At 43.0% G+C, this 23,959-nt stretch overlaps 1 protein-coding gene across 1 annotated transcript in view; it reads left to right on the forward strand.

The window, feature by feature from the left end:
* The first annotated feature begins 6,848 nt into the window (after positions 1 to 6,848).
* The window catches only part of LOC110535674 (cadherin-7-like), a 94,156-nt gene continuing 77,045 nt past the window's right edge, over positions 6,849 to 23,959 (forward strand). Inside the window, exons 1-3 of the mRNA XM_090189051.1 lie at positions 6,849 to 6,910; positions 7,275 to 7,362; positions 14,469 to 14,763. Coding sequence (XP_090045177.1) covers positions 6,849 to 6,910; positions 7,275 to 7,362; positions 14,469 to 14,763 — 445 coding nt within the window. The remainder of the gene's footprint in view (positions 6,911 to 7,274; positions 7,363 to 14,468; positions 14,764 to 23,959) is intronic.

Genomic DNA, 23,959 nt, shown 5'->3' on the forward strand with positions numbered 1-23,959 from the left:
TAACTATGACGTGGGAAACCGCGAACTGCTCGCCATCCGCTTAGCCCTAGGCGAATGGCGACAGTGGTTGGAGGTGGCGACCGTTCCTTTTGTCGTTTGGACTGACCATAGGAACCTTGAGTACATCCGTTCTGCCAAACGACTTAATGCGCGTCAGGCTCGTTGGGCGCTGTTTTTCGCTCGTTTCGAGTTTGTGATTTCTTATCGTCCGGGCTCTAAGAACACCAAGCCTGATGCTTTATCTCGTCTCTTCAGTTCTTCAGTAGCCTCCACTGACCCCGAGGGGATTCTCCCTGAGGGGCGTGTTGTCGGGTTGACTGTCTGGGGAATTGAGAGGCAGGTAAAGCAAGCACTCACTCACACTCCGTCGCCGCGCGCTTGTCCTAGGAACCTTATTTTCGTTCCCGTTCCTACTCGTCTGGCCGTTCTTCAGTGGGCTCACTCTGCCAAGTTAGCCGGCCACCCTGGCGTTCGGGGTACGCTTGCTTCCATTCGCCAGCGTTTTTGGTGGCCCACCCGGGAGCATGACACGCGTCGTTTCGTGGCTGCTTGTTCGGTCTGCGCGCAGACTAAGTCCGGTAACTCCCCTCCTGCCGGCCGTCTCAGGCCGCTTCCCATTCCCTCTCGACCGTGGTCTCACATCGCCTTAGATTTTATCACCGGACTGCCTTCGTCAGCGGGGAAGACTGTTATTCTTACGGTTGTCGATAGGTTCTCTAAGGCGGCTCATTTTATTCCCCTTGCTAAGCTTCCTTCTGCTAAAGAGACGGCACAAATCATCATCGAGAATGTTTTCAGAATTCATGGCCTTCCGTCAGACGTCGTTTCGGACAGGGGTCCGCAATTCACGTCTCAATTTTGGAGGGAGTTTTGCCGTTTGATTGGGGCTTCCGTCAGTCTCTCTTCCGGCTTTCACCCCCAGTCTAACGGTCAAGCAGAACGGGCCAATCAGACTATTGGTCGCATCTTACGCAGTCTTTCTTTTCGTAACCCTGCGTCTTGGTCAGAACAGCTCCCCTGGGCAGAATACGCCCACAACTCGCTTCCTTCGTCTGCGACCGGGCTATCTCCTTTTCAGAGTAGCCTCGGGTACCAGCCTCCGCTGTTCTCGTCTCAGTTCGCCGAGTCCAGCGTCCCCTCCGCTCAGGCTTTTGTCCAACGTTGCGAGCGCACCTGGAAGAGGGTCAGGTCTGCACTTTGCCGTTATAGGGGGCAGACTGTGAGAGCCGCTAATAAGCGTAGAACTAAGAGTCCTAGATATTGTCGCGGTCAGAGAGTTTGGCTCTCCACTCAGAACCTTCCCCTTAAGACAGCTTCTCGCAAGCTGACCCCGCGGTTCATTGGTCCGTTCCGTATTTCTCAGATCATTAATCCTGTCGCAGTGCGACTTCTTCTTCCGCGATATCTTCGTCGCGTCCACCCGGTCTTCCATGTCTCCTGTGTTAAGCCCGTTCTTCGCGCTCCCGCTCGTCTTCCCCCCCCCGCCCCCATCCTTGTCGAGGGCGCACCTATCTACAGGGTCCGTAAGATTTTGGACATGCATCCTCGGGGCCGTGGTCATCAGTACCTAGTGGATTGGGAGGGGTACGGTCCTGAGGAAAGGAGTTGGGTTCCCTCTTGGGACGTGCTGGACCGTTCGCTGATCGATGATTTCCTCCGTTGCCGCCAGGTTTCCTCCTCGAGTGCGCCAGGAGGCGCTCGGTGAGTGGGGGGGTACTGTCATGTATTGTCATGTTGTGTCTTGTTCCTGTTCTTTCTCTTCACCCTGTCTCCCTCTGCTGGTCGTATTAGGTTACCTTTTCTTACCCTCCTTCCCCCAGCTGTTCCTTGTCTCCTCTAACTACCTCGTTCACCCCTTTTCCCACCTGTCCCTTTTTCCCTCTGATTAGGTCTCTATATCTCTCTCTGTTCCTGCTTCTGTCTTTGTCGGATTCTCGTTTGTGTTTCTCATGCCTGAACCAGACTATCGTCGTGTTTGCTGCAACCTTGTCCTGTCCTGTCGGAATCTGCCAGTTCATCTAACCTTGTCCTGTCCTGTCGGAATCTGCCTGTCCATCTGAGCCTACTTGTGTTTCGTCATTAAAGAAACTCTGTTTTGTTAATTCGCTTTTGGGTCCTCATTCACGCACCTGACAATACGTATAAATGCAGAGGATGCGCACAGTGCAACAACATGATAAAGTGTGAATATTTCTGCCATCCACACACAGGAAAACGGTTCCTAATAAATGACATTATTACGTGTTCCACCACCCATGTTATTTACATTATTAAATGTCCATGTGGGCTCTGCTATGTTGGTAAAACCACCCGCTCTCTAAAACAGAGAATTAGTGAACATAAAAGTTCAATCAGGAGAAATTATAGGGATTATCCAGTCGCTGTACATGTCAATCACCTGAAGCATGACATTTCCACCTTTTAGATTTTGTGGCATAGAGTAAGTTAAGATATCAGACAGGGGAGGAGATATTAATAATACTCTGAGTAAAAGAGAATGTTTTGGGATTTTCACCCTCCAGACATTATTTCCTAAAGGACTTAATGATGAAATGCCTATGTATGTTATGTTGTGAATTTGAACATGAAATATGTGTCTCGTAGATTATTCTGACATTTTTCGTATGATGTACCCTATAACTAATGAGAACTTGCTATGTCCTCATTGAGATTTTACAGATGTGTTTAATACGCCTTATTTAAACACTTTTGTAATATTTATGAAATGCATATTGTTATATTTGGTAGCACTTATTTATTTTTCCTTGGCCTCCAACCCCCTCCGATGTGTGGAATGGATGTGGGTTGGGCCAGGTCCACATAATGGTGCAACTTTCCAAAAATCCCAAAAGCTCTGACGAAGGCCGTGTAGCCGATACGTAAGCTTATTAAAGATCAGTGATACTATCAAGAGCAGTGTGCGGTTTCCTTTTTATTTCAGGGCGTGTACTCTGAAAGTGTCTTCACTGACATTTGTAATAAGTCTGTAACAATACCAACATGTTTCAACCACCATAGTACCTGTGCCCAAGAACACTAAGGTAACATTCCTAAATGACTATTGACCCATAGCACTCACATTGGTAGCCATGGAGTGTTTTGAAATGCTGGTCATGGCTCATATCAACACCATCATCCTAGAAACCCTAGACACACTCCAATTTGCATACCGCTCCAACAGAGATTCACAGATTATGCCATCTCTATTGCACTCCCACTTGGACAAAAATAACACCTATCTGAGAATGCTATTCATTGACTACAGCTCAGCATTCAACAACAGAGACCTGGCCATGTAGTGTCAGGATAACAAGCTCTCCCTCAATATGATCCAACTAAGAAGATGATTGTGGACCACAGGAAAAGGAGGACCCAGCACACCCCCATTCTCATCGACGGGGGTGTCCACATCACCAACAAACTATCATGGTCACAACACACCAAGGCAGACACCAAGACACCCCTCAGCAGACGGAAAAGATTTGGCATGGGTCCTCAGATCTTCAAAAGATTCTATAGCTGCACCATCGAGAGCATCCTGATTGCATCACTGCCTGGTATGGCAATTGCTCGGCCTCCGACCGTAAGGCACTACAGAGGATAGTGCGTATGGCCCAGTACATCACTGGGGCCAAGCTTCCTGCCATCCAGGACCTCTATACCAGGCAGTGTCATAGGAAGGCCCTAAAAATTGTCAATGACTCCAGCCAACCTAGTCATAGACTGTTCTCTCTGCTACTGCACAGCTAGCGGTACCAGAGCACCAAGTCTAGTTCCAAAATGCTTCTTAACAGCTTCTACCCCCAAGCCATAAGACTCCTGAACATCTAATCAAATGGCTGCATTGCCCCCCCCCCCCTCCCCTCCCCTCTTTTACACTGCTGATACTCTCTGTTTATTATCTATGCATGGTCACTTTAACACTACCTACATGTAAATATTACCTCAATTACCTCGACTAACCGGTCGGATGATTATCAGCACATTGACTCTGTACCGGTACCCTCGGGGCGGCAGGGTAGCCTAGTGGTTAGAGCATTGGACTAGTAACCGAAAGGTTGCAGGTTCGAATTCCCGAGCTGACAAGGTACAAATCTGCCGTTCTGCCCTTGAACAGGCAGTTAACCCACTGTTCCTAGGCCATCATTGAAAATAAGAATTTGTTCTTAACTGACTTGCCTAGTAAAATAAATAAAAAAATATAGCCTCACAACTGTTATTTTACTTCTGCTCTTTAATCGTTGGTTACTTAAATGTTTTTCTTTTCTACTGATCTGTTTTTTACTCAACACTTATTCTTCTTACAACTGCGTTGTTGGTAAAGGGTTTGTAAGTAAGTGCTTCACTAAGGTTTACACCTGTTGTATTCAGCGCATGTGTCAGGAATGACCCAGACCCAGATGCAGACAACGTCAAATGGTTTAATAATCCAACAGGGGCAGGCAATAGACAGAAAGGCAGGCAGGGGTCAGTAAACCAGAGGTGGAGCAACAGCACTGGATTGCAGGCAGGCTCAGGGTAGGCAGAGGTCAATAATCCAGAGGTGGGGCAAAGGTACAGGTCAGCAGGCAGGCTCAGGGTCAGGGACAGACAGAGTGGTCAGGCAGGCGGGATCAGAGTCAGGACAGGCAAGGGTCAAGACCAGGGTGAGAAAAAGAGACTGGAAAAAGCAAGAGCTGTGGCAAAAACGCTGGTTGACTTGACAAACAAGATGAGATGAACAGAGAACACAGGTATAAATACACAAGGGATAATGAGGAAGATGGGCAACACCTGGAGGGGGTGAAGACAAGCACAAAGATAGGTAAAACAGATCAGAGTGTGACAGTACCCCCCCCCCCATGGGCGCCACCTGGCATCCTATCTGGGCACATAGCTGGTGGTGGAAGTCGGCGATCAGGGCTGGGTCTAGGATGTCTCTAGCAGGGACCCAGCACCCTGACTCTGGGCCATAACCCTCCCAATCAACACTCAGGAGGCGTCTCACTGTGTACGCCGGATGGTCATCGATGACGGGGACGGGAGGGGTGGGCCTGGAGACAAAAGGCTGTGAGACACGGGCTTTATCCTAGACACATGGAAAGTAGGGTGAATACGGAGGGTACGGGGTAACGAAAGACAAACAGCAGTGGGGCTAATGACTCTAGAGATGAGGAATGGAGGAAAGTTTACGGGACTCCACCCGGAGGGACAGATCCCTGGTGGAGAGCCATACCCTCTGCCTGCGCTGATAGCGTCGAGTAGGGGTCCAGTGGCGATCCGCTTGTCGCCTATACCTGGAAGTGGTCTTCAACAGAGTGGGCCGGGCTCTCTTCCAAGTACAGAGACAGTGGCGGATGAACATCTGGGCAGAGGGATTGCTGACTTCCTCCTCTTGTTTGGGGAAGAGCGGAGGCTGATTTCCCAAGGAACACTCGAACGGCGAGAGACCCGTGGAAGCAAGGAAGGGTGTTGCGGGCCCATTCAACCCATACCAGTTGCTGACTCCAGGTGGTAGGCTTGGCAGAGATTATGCAGTGAAGAGTCGTCTCTAAGTCCTGGTTGGTTCGCTCCTAATGGCTGTTGGACTGGGGGTGGAATCCAGAGGACAGGTTGGCCGACGACGGGACGAGAACTGTGGACCCGGAAGACTTTCTGCACTATAAGCTGTGCCGTGTGCTTGTCCGACGGTAGATTGGGGAGAGGAATGAAGTGGGCGGCTTTGGAAAACAGGTCGACCACAGTCAGGATGGCAGTGTTGCCCTCAGACGGGGGGAAACCCGTTTAGAAATCCAGTGATATAATGGGACCAGGGACAGTGAGGGACAGCTTGATGAACAGGAATTGAATGGTCTTGCTGTGATTCCCTGACCCACGTAGGTAGATGGGAGTGGTGTTATGGGTGACCCAACCTATAGAGTGCCTATCCAGCGCTCTAACATCCATGGGAATGGAGAGGGGATGTTCAGCTCAGAAGCCAGTACGGCGTCCAAAAAGCTCTCATCAGCCCCAGAGTCGATGAGTACTCTGAGCGATTTGGACTGGTTTCCCCACAACATAATGACATGAAAAGGGGTGGGAGCAAGGGAAAAGGTTCTCCACATGGCCCACCAGAGTATTCGCTCCTACCGGTGAGGAGGACACAAAATGACCAAAAGTCCCGCAATAGAGACCGCACCTTGTGTTGATCCTGTGTTGCCATTCCACTGGCAACAGCCCAGCTCTGTCTAGTTGCATTCGCTCGGGAACATTGACTCGGCTGTCTTTGGTGACTCTCGAGGAAGGTCGGGAAACCTCGGGTGCTCTCGGCAACGAGACCGTCAAGGACTTCCGGGATGACTCGGGGGCGAGGTGGAATCCCTGGACGTGCGAGCGAAATCAAATTTCCTCTCCATCCGTCGTTCCCGCTGTCGCCCATAGATGCGGATGATGAAAGCGATGAAGTCAAGATCCGTGGGTAGCTCCCGAGCAGCAAGCTCATCCTTAACCTCCTCCTAGATGCCGTGCAGGAACATACCGAACAGTGCTTCCTGGTTCAACGCACTCTCCACTGCCAACGTGCAAATATCCACCACACTTGAATAAACACATGGTGGTAGGTACTTACAATCATGAGAGGCAGGCAAGATTTGGGCAGTTTATACAGGTCCATTTTGCACAGAGAAAAGCTCTTGGGCCCCCACCAAGCTGCAACAACCAAGATGTGAAACTCACATTAATCATGTGGTACTTAAGCATACAAACGCTGAGTGCATGTTTTGTGAACTAGTTTGATTCAATGGGGGGTTTCATTATCATTACCTTTTTCATCAGCAGTTGTCAGAAAAATGCGTTACAGATACCCAGCCTAAAACCACAAAGAGCAAGCAATGCGGAGGCAGAAGCCCAGTGACTACCTGGCTGAGCTCAATCAGCAGGGATCCGGGACAAGGTAGCACCAACGCTGCAGTTGTACCAGCAGCACGGGATCAGCAGCACAACCAGGGGCTCAGGTCATCCGGGAGGGGAGACACTGAGAGATAGGGATTAGTGGAAGCATGCCTAAGAACACACAGTACACCAGATAAGAAAAGCTGACCCTCGCCCCCGGGACAAGTTATTGCAGCATAATTACTTGGGACTCAGACAGAGGGGTTGGAAGACACTGTAGCGCTGTTCAACAGACTGGTCCAACCTCAGAGTACCCAACCACTCTGAGGCACACTCGTTCTAGATCTTGTATGGGAAAAAAACAATTCTATAAGGTGCAATAAACATTAAAATAGTTTGTCTTTCCCCCTGTGGTCCTTGGCCAGGAACCCATCAACGGCAGCTCTCATGGGCACTGTCCATCGGTGCTCAGCACGGGAGAAGCTGTCAGAGACAGAGGTGTGCTTGGCAGAGGTTTGCTTGGTGACTGAAAGAGAGGCACAACAGTATTTTAATCAGAGTTTATTCAACTTTCAATAGAATTCAATATTCTTCCAGCTGATGGTCTGTAGAGCAGTACAAATGTAAAACAAAATATGGAATATAATACAGACACAGATTATGCACATGTGGTGGTTTCAAATATTGTTACTACTACTAACTTGTAGCTAGATGTTATTGTTCTATAGGCTTTCCTCTTCCATTAGTTACAGGCTAGCCAGAAGTCTCTAATGGTGCAGTAGCTAGTTAACCAACCATGTTATTTCAATGAAAAATATGCTAGCTAGCATCAGCTTTGTAGCAGTAATGCTCTGTGGAAGCACTTGTCTAAAAATTTTCCTCCAATTTTCTCATTGACTCCTTGCTGTAGCTTACAAATTTTGTGAATGTCATCTAGTGATTTTAACACATTTGATCCATATTTAAACAAAGTGAAACCGATATTAAACCCCAATATGAAGTGGAATGGAATGTGGGAGGTGATAGTCCTAGACCGTATTGGTTACAATCCAAAAAATAAAATTATATCTCCTATAGAGTGGTTTCAAATCACATAGCAACCTCACCGGGTGCAATGTTAGAAGACCAGAGTTTGTCTGGTGGAAGCTCGGCGGGTGGAAGTCCTCCAATTGCTGGCTGCATTTTGCTACCACCGGAAACATAGGGAAGATTGCCAATTATTTAGTTTTTATAATGACCCAGAAAACGGAGGCTGTGGGAGAACCTATTCAAGTAAGTAAATATATGTTTAGCTAGCTAGCTATAGGAACTTACTGTGTATGCTAACCAAAATGAACCGCTAATGTAATGTTAGCTAGTTAGTATATCTAGCTAAATGAATTAAATATCACCAGCTAGCTAACTTCATATTAGCTAGTTAGTTATCTTGATGTGTTCATCATTGTAAATTAAAATTGTTAACGGTAGGGTTGGGGAAGGTTTAGCTAAAAGGTTAAGGTCAGGGGAATGGGTTAGCTAATATGCTAAGTAGTTGCAAAGTAACTAAAAAGTAGCATGTAGTAAAAAAAAATAGCAAAAAGATTGAACGTTGTGAAAATGCTGTGCAACTTCCGACACCTGATTACTGTGAACACAGGCTACTGTGGCTATTTGACCATAATGTAGAGTGGCACCAGAGTGGCATACCATAAGAAAAGAATGGAGAAAATGCATCACATAAGATTTGAACACAAAAATAGTGGTTATCGTTCAGCCTACAGTAGTAACCAATGTGTGGTTTTTAATGTAGAACTGGATTACATGAAACCTATGGGTTTGACATGAACCTGTTTATCCACTTGTCCTTCAGACAAGGAGGTGACTGAACATTTTGTTGTTTGATGCAAGAAACTCCTTTCTTTACACAATAAAAGTAATTAGTATTCCCATACCATTATTATAGAAAATCAGACAAATTATGCTACTCTCTGCCTATTCGCTATTTAGGTTATTCAAGCCTCAAAATACGATGCGCTCTGCCTAGAACCAAATCTGTTACATAGTTAGTTTTGCATACTGTGTTTTGTTGCATTGGAAGTGGCTATCTTTGCATTGATTTGATCATAACTCCCACAATAAAGGGAAACATTGATAGTGAGACACTAACGGAGTAAACTCTAGAATGTTCAATCTGGTGCTTCTCTCTGGGGGAGCTGTGCACCCGCACATGCGTGAAGCTTAGAGGGACATTGGTCTTATGTAGCCATACCAAACGTAACATATCATATTCATTTGAGTGTCCCAGATTTACATTTACTATGTTACGTCCAGTCTATGAGACCATTCTAGACAAACATACCTGATTAAACTCATTGAGGGCCTGATGATTAGTTGACAATTGAATCAGGTGTGCTTGTCCCGGGCTACAATAAAAATGTGTACTGTTGGGGTACTCGAGGACTGAAGTTGGGAACCACTGGCCTACAGTACGATAGCATTAGTTTACTGGAATTTGGAACGCATCCCTTGACAGAAGGCATCTGAAGCAGAGAATAGCTTAATTTACACATTGTTTCCATATTCCATGTTTTCTCAGTTTAAAAACGATACTAGTAGACAATGTATGTAAGGCAAATGATCATTATACTAGATGTTGTACATGCATGCCTTGTGCTGACATATAATTGTTTAGTGCAAATCCAACCCTTGTAATCTAGGTAATGAAATGTCTGGAAGAAGGAGATGATGACATCCTTAGCTTAAAACATGCACAACTACTAACACCAAGTTCATTGCCAGATACTTTTCTCCCAGAAGGCCTGAGTGGCCCTTGAAGTGCCACTGTGACAATAAAGTTGGTTTGCCTAAGACTACCACAATAATTACATTGTCTATGCTAAATGTGTTTAAATTGTAAAAGAAAGAAAGAATAGTTTAGGCTATAAGAAATACATTTTATTTAATGGGACAATACAAAACAGAATAATTTAATCTCACCCATTCAACAATATAGACAATTATTATAGTACAGTATGTTTACCATATCATAAATTGATTTGTCGTATTATATCTCCAGTCATATAAAGCAGTGTTACTAACCCTTTTTCCATTGCAAAGGAAAGAAAATATACTCTAGCCTATATCTATGCCACTACACGCTCAGCCATGCACAGTGATTTGACATTGACAGTTAGGAGCTAGTAACTTAAGCATTTTGCTGCAAAACACCTGCAAAACTGTGTATGCGACCAATAAACCTGAAATAAAATCAAATTTCAAAATCAATCAACCAAGAAGCCTTTTATCTTCTAAAGCATGAATCATCAATTAGATTCAGCTTCATGTTTTTCTTAAGCAGTTGGTCGGGGGGCCAAAACATAATTCCAAATATTTTTTAGACTGCAAATTGACCTCAAGACACCCAAACAGACATGTTTGACTAAAACATAATAATTTCAAACCGTGCTTACATTTGTATATGATAATGTGTCTCTATATTATGTGTGAGAATACTTGGGAACATATTTCTTAAATTAAAATCAGTTGGAGCTGATTTCCTGGTATTTTTACAGTTTTATGTCCAACAATAAATATATATATATACACTTTTATCTTTGAATGGGTCTTCCTAGAACCCTCTGAAAATGTCCATCTGACTTATTTTTGAGGGCCTAGTTAAAGCCTAACACGGTTGTGTTAGTAAATGCCTTGTTTACAGGCCACATCAGGCCTTCAAGTAACATTATACTGGTTTGCAAAGTGATGTGTAATTCCTTTTAGTACCTAGCCAAAGTGAGGATTTCCAACATTTGGACATTTAATAATCCACAACCTACAATCAGAATGACTGCCAGGGTAGAGAAGATTGATGGAAGAGACTACCTAAGTAATCTAAACTGGAACAACCATTTCAGTTACTGGTGTATTATTAATCTTTGTGCAGTTTAAGATTGGTTAACCAATCAATATACAGTGGGGCAAAAAAGTATTTAGTCAGCCACCAATTGTACAAGTTCTCCCACTTAAAGATGAGGCCTGTAATTTTCATCATAGGTACACTTCAACTATGACAGACAAAATGAGAAAAAAAATCCAGAAAATCACATTGTAGGATTTTTTTATGAATTTATTTGCAAATTATGGTGGTAAATAAGTATTTGGTCAATAACAAAAGTTTATCTCAATGCTTTGTTATATACCCTTTGTTGGCAATGACAGAGGTCAAACGTTTTCTGTAAGTCTTCACAAGGTTTTCACATACTGTTGCTGGTATTTTGGCCCATTCCTCCATGCAGATCTCCTCTAGAGCAGTGATGTTTTGGGGCTGTTGCTGGGCAACACGGACTTTCAACTCCCTTCAAATATGTTCTATAGGGTTGAGATCTGGAGACTGGCTAGGCCACTCCAGGACCTTGAAATGCTTCTTACGAAGCCACTCCTTCAATGCCCGGGTGGTGTGTTTAGGATCATTGTCATGCTGAAAGACCCAGCCACGTTTCATCTTCAATGCCCTTGCTGATGGAAGGAGGTTTTCACTCAAAATCTCACGATACATGGCCCCATTCATTCTTTCCTTCACACAGATCAGTCGTCCTGGTCCCTTTGCAGAAAAACAGCCCCAAAGCATGATGTTTTCACCCCCATAATTCACAGTAGGTATGGTGTTCTTTGGATGCAACTCAGCATTCTTTGTCCTCCAAACACAACGAGTTGAGTTTTGACCAAAAAGTTATATTTTGGTTTCATCTGACCATATGACATTCTCCCAATCTTCTTCTGGATCATCCAAATGCTCTCTAGCAAACTTCAGACGGGCCTGGACATGTACTGCCTTAAGCAGGGGGACACGTCTGGCACTGCAGGATTTGAGTCCCTGGCGGCGTAGTGTTTTACTGATGGTAGGCTTTGTTACTTTGGTCCCAGCTCTCTGCAGGTCATTCACTAGTTCCCCCCATTTGGTTCTGTGATTTTTGCTCACCGGTCTTGTGATCATTTTGACCCCACGGGGTGAGATCTTGCGTGGAGCCCCAGATCGAGGGAGATTATCAGTGGTCTTGTATGTCTTCCATTTCCTAATAATTGCTCCCACGGTTGATTTCTTCAAACCAAGCTGCTTACCTATTGCAGATTCAGTCTTCCCAGCCTGGTGCAGGTCTACAATTTTGTTTCTTTGACAGCTCTTTGGTCTTGGCCATAGTGGAGTTTGGAGTGTGACTGTTTGAAGTTGTGGACAGGTGTCTTTTATACTGATAACAAGTTCAAACAGGTGCCATTAATACAGGTAACGAGTGGAGGACAGAGGAGCCTCTTAAAGAAGAAGTTACAGGTCTGTGAGTGCCAGAAATCTTGCTTGTTTGTAGGTGACCAAATACTTATTTTCCACCATAATTTGCAAATAAATTCATAAAAAATCCTACAATGTGATTTTCTGGATTTTTTTTCTCATTTTGTCTGTCATAGTTGAAGTGTACCTATGATGAAAATTACATAGGTGGCTGACTAAATACTTTTTTGCCCCACTGTATGCTTCCTTTAATTTTCCCCACAACATGAAGAAGTGTATTACAGTACCCCACAAGTACAAAACACAGTCAGATCAACCAATACTGTTTCTTTAAGGGTTTTATTTTGGTTTGTTTGTGAACCATGTCATCATCCCTGTGGAAACCCCATTACACTCAGTGTTCGAACCGCAGTGCTCTGTGAAACGATTCTGCAGGGCGATTGTTGATTGACGTGCTCCGGTGCAGTAGCTGTAGCCAATAGGCTGTTTGAGTGTACCAGAGCCAGTGTTGCTCACAGGATGCTTCTGGGTATGGACTGTATTTTCACTTGGCTCAAAACTGTGTACACATTGTCCATTGAATGGAAGAAAACTCTCTCGCTCTACTCCTGAGAGATTAGTGGAAATTCAAAGCTTGAAACATGCATCTCTGATTTGATTTATTTATCATTTTCTTCCAAGGCCTCCAGTCGTCTTTGCCGTTTTCTACAAAGTATGTCTGCCAAACAGGGAGGAAGAAAAGAGACATGGACAGTGAAATAATAACCTCGCTAACACACTGTGACTGAACAGTACAGCGAAAATTAAAACCCCATTAAGCGACTCCAGAACCATTAAAAACCAAACGGCCTCTCAGTGATTGTGATGAAAATGTGCCATTATATCGTAATATGGATAATAACAGGTGAGAGATGGCCTTGCCGACATTGTTTTTCCTTAGTTTTACTCTTCCAGTCTTTTTACACTCTAAGGTAAACAAGTGAACACAAAGCAAACACGATTGTCCCAGGAGGACTGTCTGCATACAAAGTGGCGATAAGTGTCATCATTGATTTCACTGGAGGTTTTCTGTTCTGTTCCACTCAACCATTTGTACTCTCGCTGCATCGCTGCCGTCAGTGTCTTTAAAGTACGCTGATGTGCTAGGCTCACATCAACGGAGTCAAAGACAAGAATTACAAAAGGGATATTTACATTTTTTTAAGAGAAGCAACTATGGTGTTTGATGAAAGTTGCACATAATAACAGTAGAAGTTTGAAATAGCACCTGTAAATGAGCAGTGACGGTTTAAAAACAAGTTAGATTAACTGAAGGAAGCGGTATTCTACAGGGATACACTTTTTAATAGGACCTACTGTGGAACAAGTTTTATGTAATACACTAACTTCTGAATAGATTTAAAGTAAAACACTTGAAGTCCATAGGGTCCCTTCTACTTCTACAGCAGGTATTGAAGAAAGTGTTAAAAAAGCCAAGCATAAAGCTAACAACTGATGTTTTGAGAGAGAGACTACATACTGCATTTAGTTGACCTGTGACGTTTAGTTGCATGCTTTGTGGGCTGTCAGCTTTGTCCTCCCTGTCCGTGGTATTTACCTAAACACACTGCCACGGATGGCTTTCTCAAGATTAAATGTTGAATCTCTACAGCGGTTGACAATTTACCTCAAAATTGCTCCTGACAGCAGGGGATGGTGAATAAACATGTGGCCTCCCTATTGGAGTGTCAGGAGGAGCACGCTGAGGCATGCCCATGCAACCAAACCATCATTATGCCCCAGACATGCCATTCATCAACAGCCTGATGCAATCCATTAATAAAATACCGTTGGTTTCTGGCCGAGACTCTATTGGATATATAAAACATACACTAAGCCTGCAGCGATAACCAGGCAGTCATTTGATACACCTATTGACTTGGAAACAAAAATGGATAATGCCAGACGCAGTGAAGTGCTTGAGAAATAACCCTCCTTCAAACGTACCACACTGTAATCCCTGGGCAGCTCTGGGCTTCACATCCTACAGAATTGTGTTGACTCAACGTGACGCTCCTTATTCCTGCCAGAGTGCATTTATATAGCAGACATACAGCCATGCTCAGAGATTTAAGACTTCTGGTCTCCTGTTTTACAAACAATGTGCACTTTGTTCACTTGTTCAAAGAGTTGTTCATTTTTTTGGCACCATGTTTCTGCACATGAAAACCCACCCTTGAAACTATGTTAAAATAATACAGATGAACATAATGGATTGATCATGATAGTGAAGTATATGATTGGATATGTTATTATAAGTCTCCAATCCTTCTGAATGTCTCCCATCCACTGACTGGTCTCTGGTCTCTAATAACAGCTCCACTCAGACGTGGACAAAGGGGATGGCAAGGTGAAATACGTGCTCTCAGGAGAGGGCTCCACCTCCATCTTCACCATCGACGAGAACACAGGTGACATCCACGCCACCAAGCGTCTGGACCGGGAGGAGCAGGCCTATTACACGCTTCAGGCCCAGGCCGTGGACCGGATCACCAACATCCCTGTGGAGCCCAGGTCAGAGTTCCTGGTCAAGGTCCAGGACATCAATGACAATGAGCCCAAGTTCATGGACAGGCACTACATGGCCGGGGTACCGGAGATGTCAGCATTGGGTGAGCCTCTTTCTCTGCAACTCCCTCTGTTTGTTTGTCCTCGTTTCTGTTGTATGTTGTCGGTCTCCCTCTCTCTCTCTTAATCTCACTCTACCCACCACAATCTTAAATATCCTTAATGTATCTCTCTCCCACTCTCATCTCTCTCACTTCGGATATTAATGAACACAGCCTATGCTTCATTATAAACATGAAACTGAATCTGTGGCATTCATTTGTCTGTCAGGCAGTGCATGTTATTCATAGACACAATTGTATTAGCAAGTTGTGACGTAGATAAATGCTGAAGAGGGTCCTTATCCACACACAGAGGTTGTTTCTACAGTGTTAACTGTTGTGGTTTCAAAACACTGTGATTTTACCTGCTTAGACAAACAAAGACACAAAACCCCAAAGTAGAGCAATGAATCTAGCGAGTTCAGAGATGGCAGATTATTCAAATCCAAAGGGACATGTAATGGAGCACCTCCCGAGGTGTTTTGCCACGGAAACAAATGCGTACCACAAGGCGCTTGGGGACACCGTGAGCCAATCCTGTGTGAATGGAAATATTGATTAAGCCTCCATTTCAAATTCATGTGACAATCTGCCAGGGAGAGGAATAACAGGCGCCAAATGCCAAGTGCCAGATAATGTCTTCCAATCTTCAGGGTTAAGTGACATGACAGCCGCAAGCACATACAGGCGCAGTATTCTCATCATGCAGTTCCAGAGACAGGAGAACATTGCATCTGCGTGTCGTATCTTCCTCAGGCTGATAGGCATAGATGCAAACAAGTGAAGACATTGAGGTTCAGTACAATTTGGTGTAAATAAAGTTGAAATAGAGCCTATGCTAGGCTTCTACTGGCAGTGGTAAGAGTATTTTCCAGGCCAATGCAGTGTTTTGCTCATAACGTTCATATCATAGGCTGTGAGATCTCCTTAGGATTAGGCAGCCCTGAGTCAACGGGTGTACAGTACAGGGCTCTGACTTAAGGAAGTAGAGGGCTTACACTACAAGGGCTTGGTGTCTCATGTCCAACGGGGGGAGAGAGAGTAGTTTAGTGCATCATCTGATGAGCTCCCAGTTCCACACACACACAGTGAACACAAGCACACCAAGTCACACTCTGGTTTATTTACATCGCAGGGTTTCGCCAATGTCTTCATCTGAAGTTGTTAGGAAAGCATATGAATAATGCATCCCGCTCTTTGTAAATAGCTGCTCAGGGCAATTTACAGTGCAGTAAAATAATGGAGCCGGCCGAGCACCTCATCCTCCATAACTCCTTTATAGATGGTTTTAAATCATTAATGGGCATAGACCGGCTACCCGTGATGAATGGGTTCAATTTAGGGGAAATCATTCATTTAATTAAAGTAATTAGGCTGCGGTTGCTAGTCCTTACACACGGTAGACCTTATGGCCCAGAGATCTGGGAAGACCTTGTCTTAATCACGCCTCTGGGATGTCAAATAAAAGATGAGGGGCTTGAGGACAGTTGGCCATGTGACAAGGCACAGGTCCCAGGTCTACATGGCAGACAGAGGTGCCCAAGGAGCAGATGAGAGCTCATTACAAGGCATAGGGAATGTAATGTCAGATCAAGGCTTGCCTAACGTAGCAGGCATAAAAAACACCTGAAACTAGATCCCCCCCCCCCTCTACACACTGATCTTGATGCACTGTTCAAAGTAAATGTGGAGGAGTTAAGATGGAGTGTTGTCTTAACATCCAAAAGCAGAAGTTGCGTCACAGGCGTCACTGGGTTGCTCATCTACAGAAGGAAGTGGTCTCCTGCCTGACTAAGAAAACAGTAGATGCTTTGATCCAATTTGGCACCACATACTTATGCGAGTCAGGGTTCTCAACTCTGGCCTACTTAAAAAACAAGTACAGAAACAGACTCAATGCCAAGCATTACCTCTTGCACTGTCAAAACCTGAGTCCAGAATATGCTTGTTGAAAACGTCAACCTGTGATTTGATCAATCAGTGTATTCCAGTTCAGAATAAACAATACAGTTATTGTATTTTAACAGCAACAGATCCAACTTAGACTTTCAACAATACTTTCTACAGTAAGATGTGCAGTTGGCCTGATCATTTTTCATCTGTACTGTTCCAACCTAGACATATATGTGTTTTAATGAGGAAAAATAAACATGAATAGATATTTATTTATTTATTGTATTTCATTTAATTGTTATTTGTTTTTGTCGATATTGCATTTGTTCTAGGCATAAGGGTAATGAAATGTACTAATATTTTTGCATAATTGCATATTTTCATAAGCTTGGATCACAGGAAAAGAGAATTTCTCATTTGGGTCCCAGGCTGAAAAAGTTTTAAGAACCCATGCTCAGAGATTTGCCAACTATGGCCTCAAAGCACAGCAGGGCAATTATGGGTTTGTCTTTGTTTGAATTGTGTCATTGATATTCACATGACAATCACAAATAAATTCAAACTTGTCTCCAAGCAATAATCCCTGCTTATCTCAAATGGTGGGGAGCAGGTGTGAACGTGCATGAATATGATCAACTTAATCATTTGTGCCAATATTGAATACTCATCAAGGCATTGCAAAGTTGGTCGGCTTAAACGGCAGGTTTGAATGTTGCGTTTTTAATGTAATCCGCAGTGATACGCACACTCAAATCCATTTTGTATTGCCACTGTCGTACTTTGCAGTTTATGTTACATTTGTCAGGATGTAGCACTGACAGACAATACAACAAAAGTGCTGTGGAACTTTTTCATTTTCACACTCGAGAAAATTGGCCTGTATGGATAAGGCCAAATGCAAATGTTTCTAACAGAATAACTATAAAGAGCATATGCATCACCATGGTAGCAATTGAAGGACAACACTTTGGAGATTACGGGCAAATTATCAGACCAAAAAGTGAGGACACAACAGTTCACCTGACAAGACACTGTACTTTTCACAGCATTTGTCAATAATGAAATCTGAAAATACTCTGGATACATTCGGTAACATAATAAGAATATTAAAATATTGAAATGTTTAAGTAGGTGCATTATAAGAAAAAATGATTACATGGGATTGAGTGAGAGGTCTAACTGGTGTCTCCAAACGGACACACACCTTCCCAAACTGTCCACTGTTCCTAAATAATTTCAAAGCACTTTTATGACTCAAGGAAAGAGCCTTCCACTATGAGGTGCTTTTTTGAGCTCTCCTAGCTTTGCCATTGAGGAACTGAAGCATGAACACATTTAGTTTTATGTTTGGAACATAGCCCTGCGTCCCAACCATCACACAATTACTGTTGTTTACTCAATCCAAAAATGCTCCATTATAAATCTGTCTGGGTCAGGTGGGCATTATTTGAAAGCGTATTCTATTGCCAACATGGTTAGTAAAGTTAGAAAATAGGATCTTAGTGTTTGTCTGAAGTGCCTTTTGAAAGCCTACCATATAGTCCTTTTTGTGCACATAGAGTCCATTCAAGTGCGTGTCCCACAGCAAATTTTCTTCACAAAAAGACAAACATAGGCTCCTCAAAGATAGTACAGTATAAAGATAGGCAGAAGCTGCTTCTCCAATAGAAATCCCCGATCACACTTGTAGGTGATATCATGGCGACATTGGCTAGCTAAGCTGTGTAGAAACACGTCATTGAGTCTAACGGTCTTCTCGTGCCAAACTGCACACGTGCAGGCCATCAAATCAAAGACACACATTGGATATAAAGTTGTTTTTGAGTAAAATAAAACATGTCACTTTGTTACTTTGATGAGGTTGGAGTAATAACATGTTCAACTACCTAAGGCATTGCCTCGAATCTAGGTTGTGACTTTAGATTTTGAGAAAATGAACAACTAAGGAAACGTGTCACTTCTCTCATTGACTTCTCAAACCCCTCCCTGGCCTGTTTGGTCTGTTTCACAAGTCAAATCAAATCAAATTTTATTTGTCACTTACACATGGTTAGCAGATGTTAATGCGAGTGTAGCGAAATGCTTGTGCTTCTAGTTCCGACAATGCAGTAATAACCAACAAGTAATCTAACTAACAATTCCAAAACTACTGTCTTATACACAGTGTAAGGGGATAAAGAATATGTACATAAGGATATATGAATGAGTGATGGTACGGAGCAGCATAGGCAAGATACAATAGATGGTATCGAGTACAGTATATACATATGAGATGAGTATGTAAACAAAGTGGCATAGTTAAAGTGGCTAGTGATACATGTATTACATAAGGATACAGTCGATGATATAGAGTACAGTATATACGTGCATATGAGATGAATAATGTAGGGTAAGTAACATTATATAAGGTAGCATTGTTTAAAGTGGCTAGTGATATACAGTGCCTTGCGAAAGTATTCGGCCCCCTTGAACTTTGCAACCTTTTGCCACATTTCAGGCTTCAAACATAAAGATATAAAACTGTATTTTTTTGTGAAGAATCAACAACAAGTGGGACATAATCATGAAGTGGAACGACATTTATTGGATATTTCAAACTTTTTTAACAAATCAAAAACTGAAAAATTGGGCGTGCAAAATTATTCAGCCCCCTTAAGTTAATACTTTGTAGCGCCACCTTTTGCTGCGATTACAGCTGTAAGTCGCTTGGGCTATGTCTCTATCAGTTTTGCACATCGAGAGACTGACATTTTTTCCCATTCCTCCTTGCAAAACAGCTCGAGCTCAGTGAGGTTGGATGGAGAGCATTTGTGAACAGCAGTTTTCAGTTCTTTCCACAGATTCTCAATTGGATTCAGGTCTGGACTTTGACTTGGCCATTCTAACACCTGGATATGTTTATTTTTGAACCATTCCATTGTAGATTTTGCTTTATGTTTTGGATCATTGTCTTGTTGGAAGACAAATCTCCGTCCCAGTCTCAGGTCTTTTGCAGACTCCATCAGGTTTTCTTCCAGAATGATCCTGTATTTGGCTCCATCCATCTTCCCATCAATTTTAACCATCTTCCCTGTCCCTGCTGAAGAAAAGCAGGCCCAAACCATGATGCTGCCACCACCATGTTTGACAGTGGGGATGGTGTGTTCAGCTGTGTTGCTTTTACGCCAAACATAACGTTTTGCATTGTTGCCAAAAATATCAATTTTGGTTTCATCTGACCAGAGCACCTTCTTCCACATGTTTGGTGTGTCTCCCAGGTGGCTTGTGGCAAACTTTAAATGACACTTTTTATGGATATCTTTACGAAATGGCTTTCTTCTTGCCACTCTTCCATAAAGGCCAGATTTGTGCAATATACGACTGATTGTTGTCTTATGGACAGAGTCTCCCACCTTAGCTGTAGATCTCTGCAGTTCATCCTGGGCCTCTTGGCTGCATCATGGGTCTCTTGGCTGCATCTCTGATCAGTCTTCTCCTTGTATGAGCTGAAAGTTTAGAGGGACGGCCAGGTATTGGTAGATTTGCAGTGGTCTGATACTCCTTCCATTTCAATATTATCGCTTGCACAGTGCTCCTTGGGATGTTTAAAGCTTGGGAAATGTTTTTGTATCCAAATCCGGCTTTAAACTTCTTCACAACAGTATCTCGGACCTGCCTGGTGTGTTCCTTGTTCTTCATGATGCTCTCTGCGCTTTTAACGGACCTCTGAGACTATCACAGTGCAGGTGCATTTATACGGAGACTTGATTACACACAGGTGGATTGTATTTATCATCATTAGTCATTTAGGTCAACATTGGATCATTCAGAGATCCTCACTGAACTTCTGGAGAGAGTTTGCGGCACTGAAAGTAAAGGGGCTGAATAATTTTGCACGCCCAATTTTTCAGTTTTTGATTTGTTAAAAAAGTTTGAAATATCCAATAAATGTCGTTCCACTTCATGATTGTGTCCCACTTGTTGTTGATTCTTCACAAAAAAATACAGTTTTATATCTTTATGTTTGAAGCCTGAAATGTTGCAAAAGGTCGCAAAGTTCAAGGGGGCCGAATACTTTCGCAAGGCATTGTATTTACATAATATCCCATCAATTCCCGTTATTAAAGTGGCTGGAGTTGAGTCAGTGTCAGTGTGTTGGCAGCAGCCACTCAATGTTAGTGGTGGCTGTTTAACAGTCTGATGGCCTTGAGATAGAAGCTGTTTTTCAGTCTATCGGTCCCAGCTTTGATGCACCTGTACTGACCTCGCCTTCTGGATGATAGCGGGGTGAACAGGCAGTGGCTCGGGTGGTTGATGTCCTTGATTATCTTTATGGCCTTCCTGTAACATCGGGTGGTGTAGGTGTCCTGGAGGGCAGGTAGTTTGCCCCCGGTGATGCGTTGTGCAGACCTCACTACCCTCTGGAGAGCCTTACGGTTGTGGGCGGAGCAGTTGCCGTACCAGGCGGTGATACAGCCCGTCAGGATGCTCTCGATTGTGCATCTGTAGAAGTTTGTGAGTGCTTTTGGTGACAAGCCGAATTTCTTCAGCCTCCTGAGGTATTCCCGGAATTCTGATGATGTTGTCCCTATTTATAATAAATAGCGGTATTTATTATAATCCTCAACGTCTCATTTTTCAGAACACATTGACTCCTCTCAATTTACAGTATTTCCCTCACTCAGACAACAAATGTGCAAAAGTTGCCCTATTAGCAGGAGGTATGGGGGCATCTTCTTGTTGCGCACGGTGCTCAAGTTCATAACAGCTGTCAGTCAAAACCCATACAGCGCTGTGAAGCGAAGAACCGGAGCTGTGACATCATGTATAGCATGTTACCTACCAGCCACTGCATTCCAATGTAGGCCCTTATCAATACCAAAATCTGCCATTTTCAACCTGTATAGGGGATGACAGGGGCTGTGATACGCTTTGGTGGTTAAAGTTAGCTTTAATCCTCAGTATATGTTACGTTATGTATTTATTGTGTTATCTGTGATCGTTTTGTTTGTCTTGTGTAGTTTATTAATCATTGTACCTAAACTGTATGTGTAAATGTATATATGTATATGCAGGACCCAGCTGTAAAAGAGACCTTGGTCTGTCTGTGTTCATTGTTGAAATAAAGGTATGATAAAGTAGAGGCCTCAGAGAGGTCAATACTTATATTCTAAGTCTACAAGTTGCAAGCCAAAGCAATGCAAAACAAAAAGCTTACAGTTTGAACATTGGAATCATGTTTACTTGGAGATGAGTATTCATGGTAGCAGTTGGATCCAGTCTTGTGTCTGTAAAGTTTTGATGAAAACCTGTCTGCCAACCAAATTACACATGCAATATTTATTTTCATTACTGTCAGATGACAACCGTTCACCCTGAGATGTAGAATTGATTAGTAACCCCTGTTTTGTCTATCTTCACTGGAAATTAATGAAAATATGAGAATTTGATCAATCACACAAATGAAGAATGACAAATAGTGACAGAAGACAGCTGTCTATCGTTGTCTCTGATTGGGAACCATATTTAGGTAGCGTTTTCCCACAGGTTATTTGTGGGTAGTTACTTTCTGTTTAGTGTTTTCACCTTACAGGACTGTTTCGGGTATTCTCCTGTTTATTTTGTTATAGTGTTCAGTTGTAAATAAACAAGCATGACCACTTACCACGCTGCGCTTTGGTCCGATGATTCCTCTTCTTCCGACAACAAATATCGTTACAGTTTTAGCCTACTGCTACTGTGCAGTGATCAGAGATTGGAATGCACAAAACTCTTTAAGCATTGATTGACCTTGGTTGTTTTAATGTTGTAATATAACCTGCCATGAATAAGAGGTGATGATATAATCTTGGGGGTCCAAATAGAACTTCTTGCATTTTTCTATATTGCTCAAATTCAGGGCCAGTGCCTGTTAATTCTGGTTTATGATGGAAATAGGGCAGTCTAATATACAATTTCCATGATCAGTTCATTCTACAAGAGCCCGTAAAATACGGTTCATGCAAGAAAGTGGGCTTATTATAAGGGTGTTTGCTGATAAATAAAATATAACATGCTTTGTAAGACAGCACTTTCCTTTATGTGCTACAATATGGGCCTAAAATACCCGGCAGAACTGCAAGGCTATTCAAGTGAAATATACAAACATAAAGCAGCCTATTCATCTGACCATGCACAATGGCAACAGGGCAAACAAGTTTATGTCTCCTACATTACCGGCTGATAATTGCACATTTGTTCAGTCAGAATCGTGGCGTCAGCTTCAAGATTACCAATGGCGCAAAGTCTGAGCCTTAATGTCCTTGATTCTCAGACAAATTTAATATAACATTTTATTCTGGGTGTATTATTCTTTGTAATAAATTCAATAAAAAATATTGGCAGTGGCTCTCCATTGAGGCCAAGTTGTTTTGCATGTCAGAATACTTGCTCAGTACACTTGGTTTTGTAGGTTACAGATAAAACTCTGGTCTCTATCAGCGGCCAGAACATAGTTCACAACAGAACAATAGAGGTAAATGGTGATTACTGGTAGCGGAGATTACTGGATCTTTGTGCTCAGGTGGCATCCCTCCTTCAGGTCCCAGTAAGGAAAAGGCAAACTTCTTTAGGAAATATGGACCATCAACATGCTAACAGTGTCATTACAATCACTTTAAAATCAAATGCATTGTGTTAGTTCTAAGAATGGGTACATTAATTTTCCAACCTTTATTGAAGCATTATTCATAGGTAGTTCAATCATAGTCATCACAGTACATTCACATTCACATAAATAGCCAGGTACTTTCCTTCACAATAATATATATGCTGTTTCTAACCAGTTCCGTTCGCAGGTTTCTACAAACAAAAGTTGCACCTTAAATGTAGCAAACTATCCTGATAACAAGTAGCAACCATATGACCTTGTAGAATGGTACACAAAAATAAAGGTGCAAGTTGGAACCAAATGAGGTTCTTGGAAGCAATGCCATAGGGGAGCCATTATACAGTCTCTGAAAAGACAAAAATGGGATGATGAGTCTTTGAAGAACCATATATAAATCCCAAACCAGAAATGTCCCTCTAGGACTGGAATTAAATAGACCTGCTGTAGGGTTAAGACTTATTTGCATATGTGACCGACCGTCTCTTATTTGCATATGTGACCGACCGTCTCGATTCGGTCTAATGTAGCAATATTTGAAATGGTGGTTTTTACATTGGATAACAGTGCTACAACATGGTATATCATACACTGTAATTGAGGAACAATGGGAAAGTAATTTTGCTTTGTAAGCTGATTACCTTGTAACCCCACTTTTGAGAAAATGTCCCTGAAATGTTT

Source organism: Oncorhynchus mykiss, chromosome 11, assembly GCF_057628025.1.
Source record: "Oncorhynchus mykiss isolate SJ-2025 chromosome 11, ASM5762802v1, whole genome shotgun sequence".
Taxonomy (NCBI): domain Eukaryota; kingdom Metazoa; phylum Chordata; class Actinopteri; order Salmoniformes; family Salmonidae; genus Oncorhynchus; species Oncorhynchus mykiss.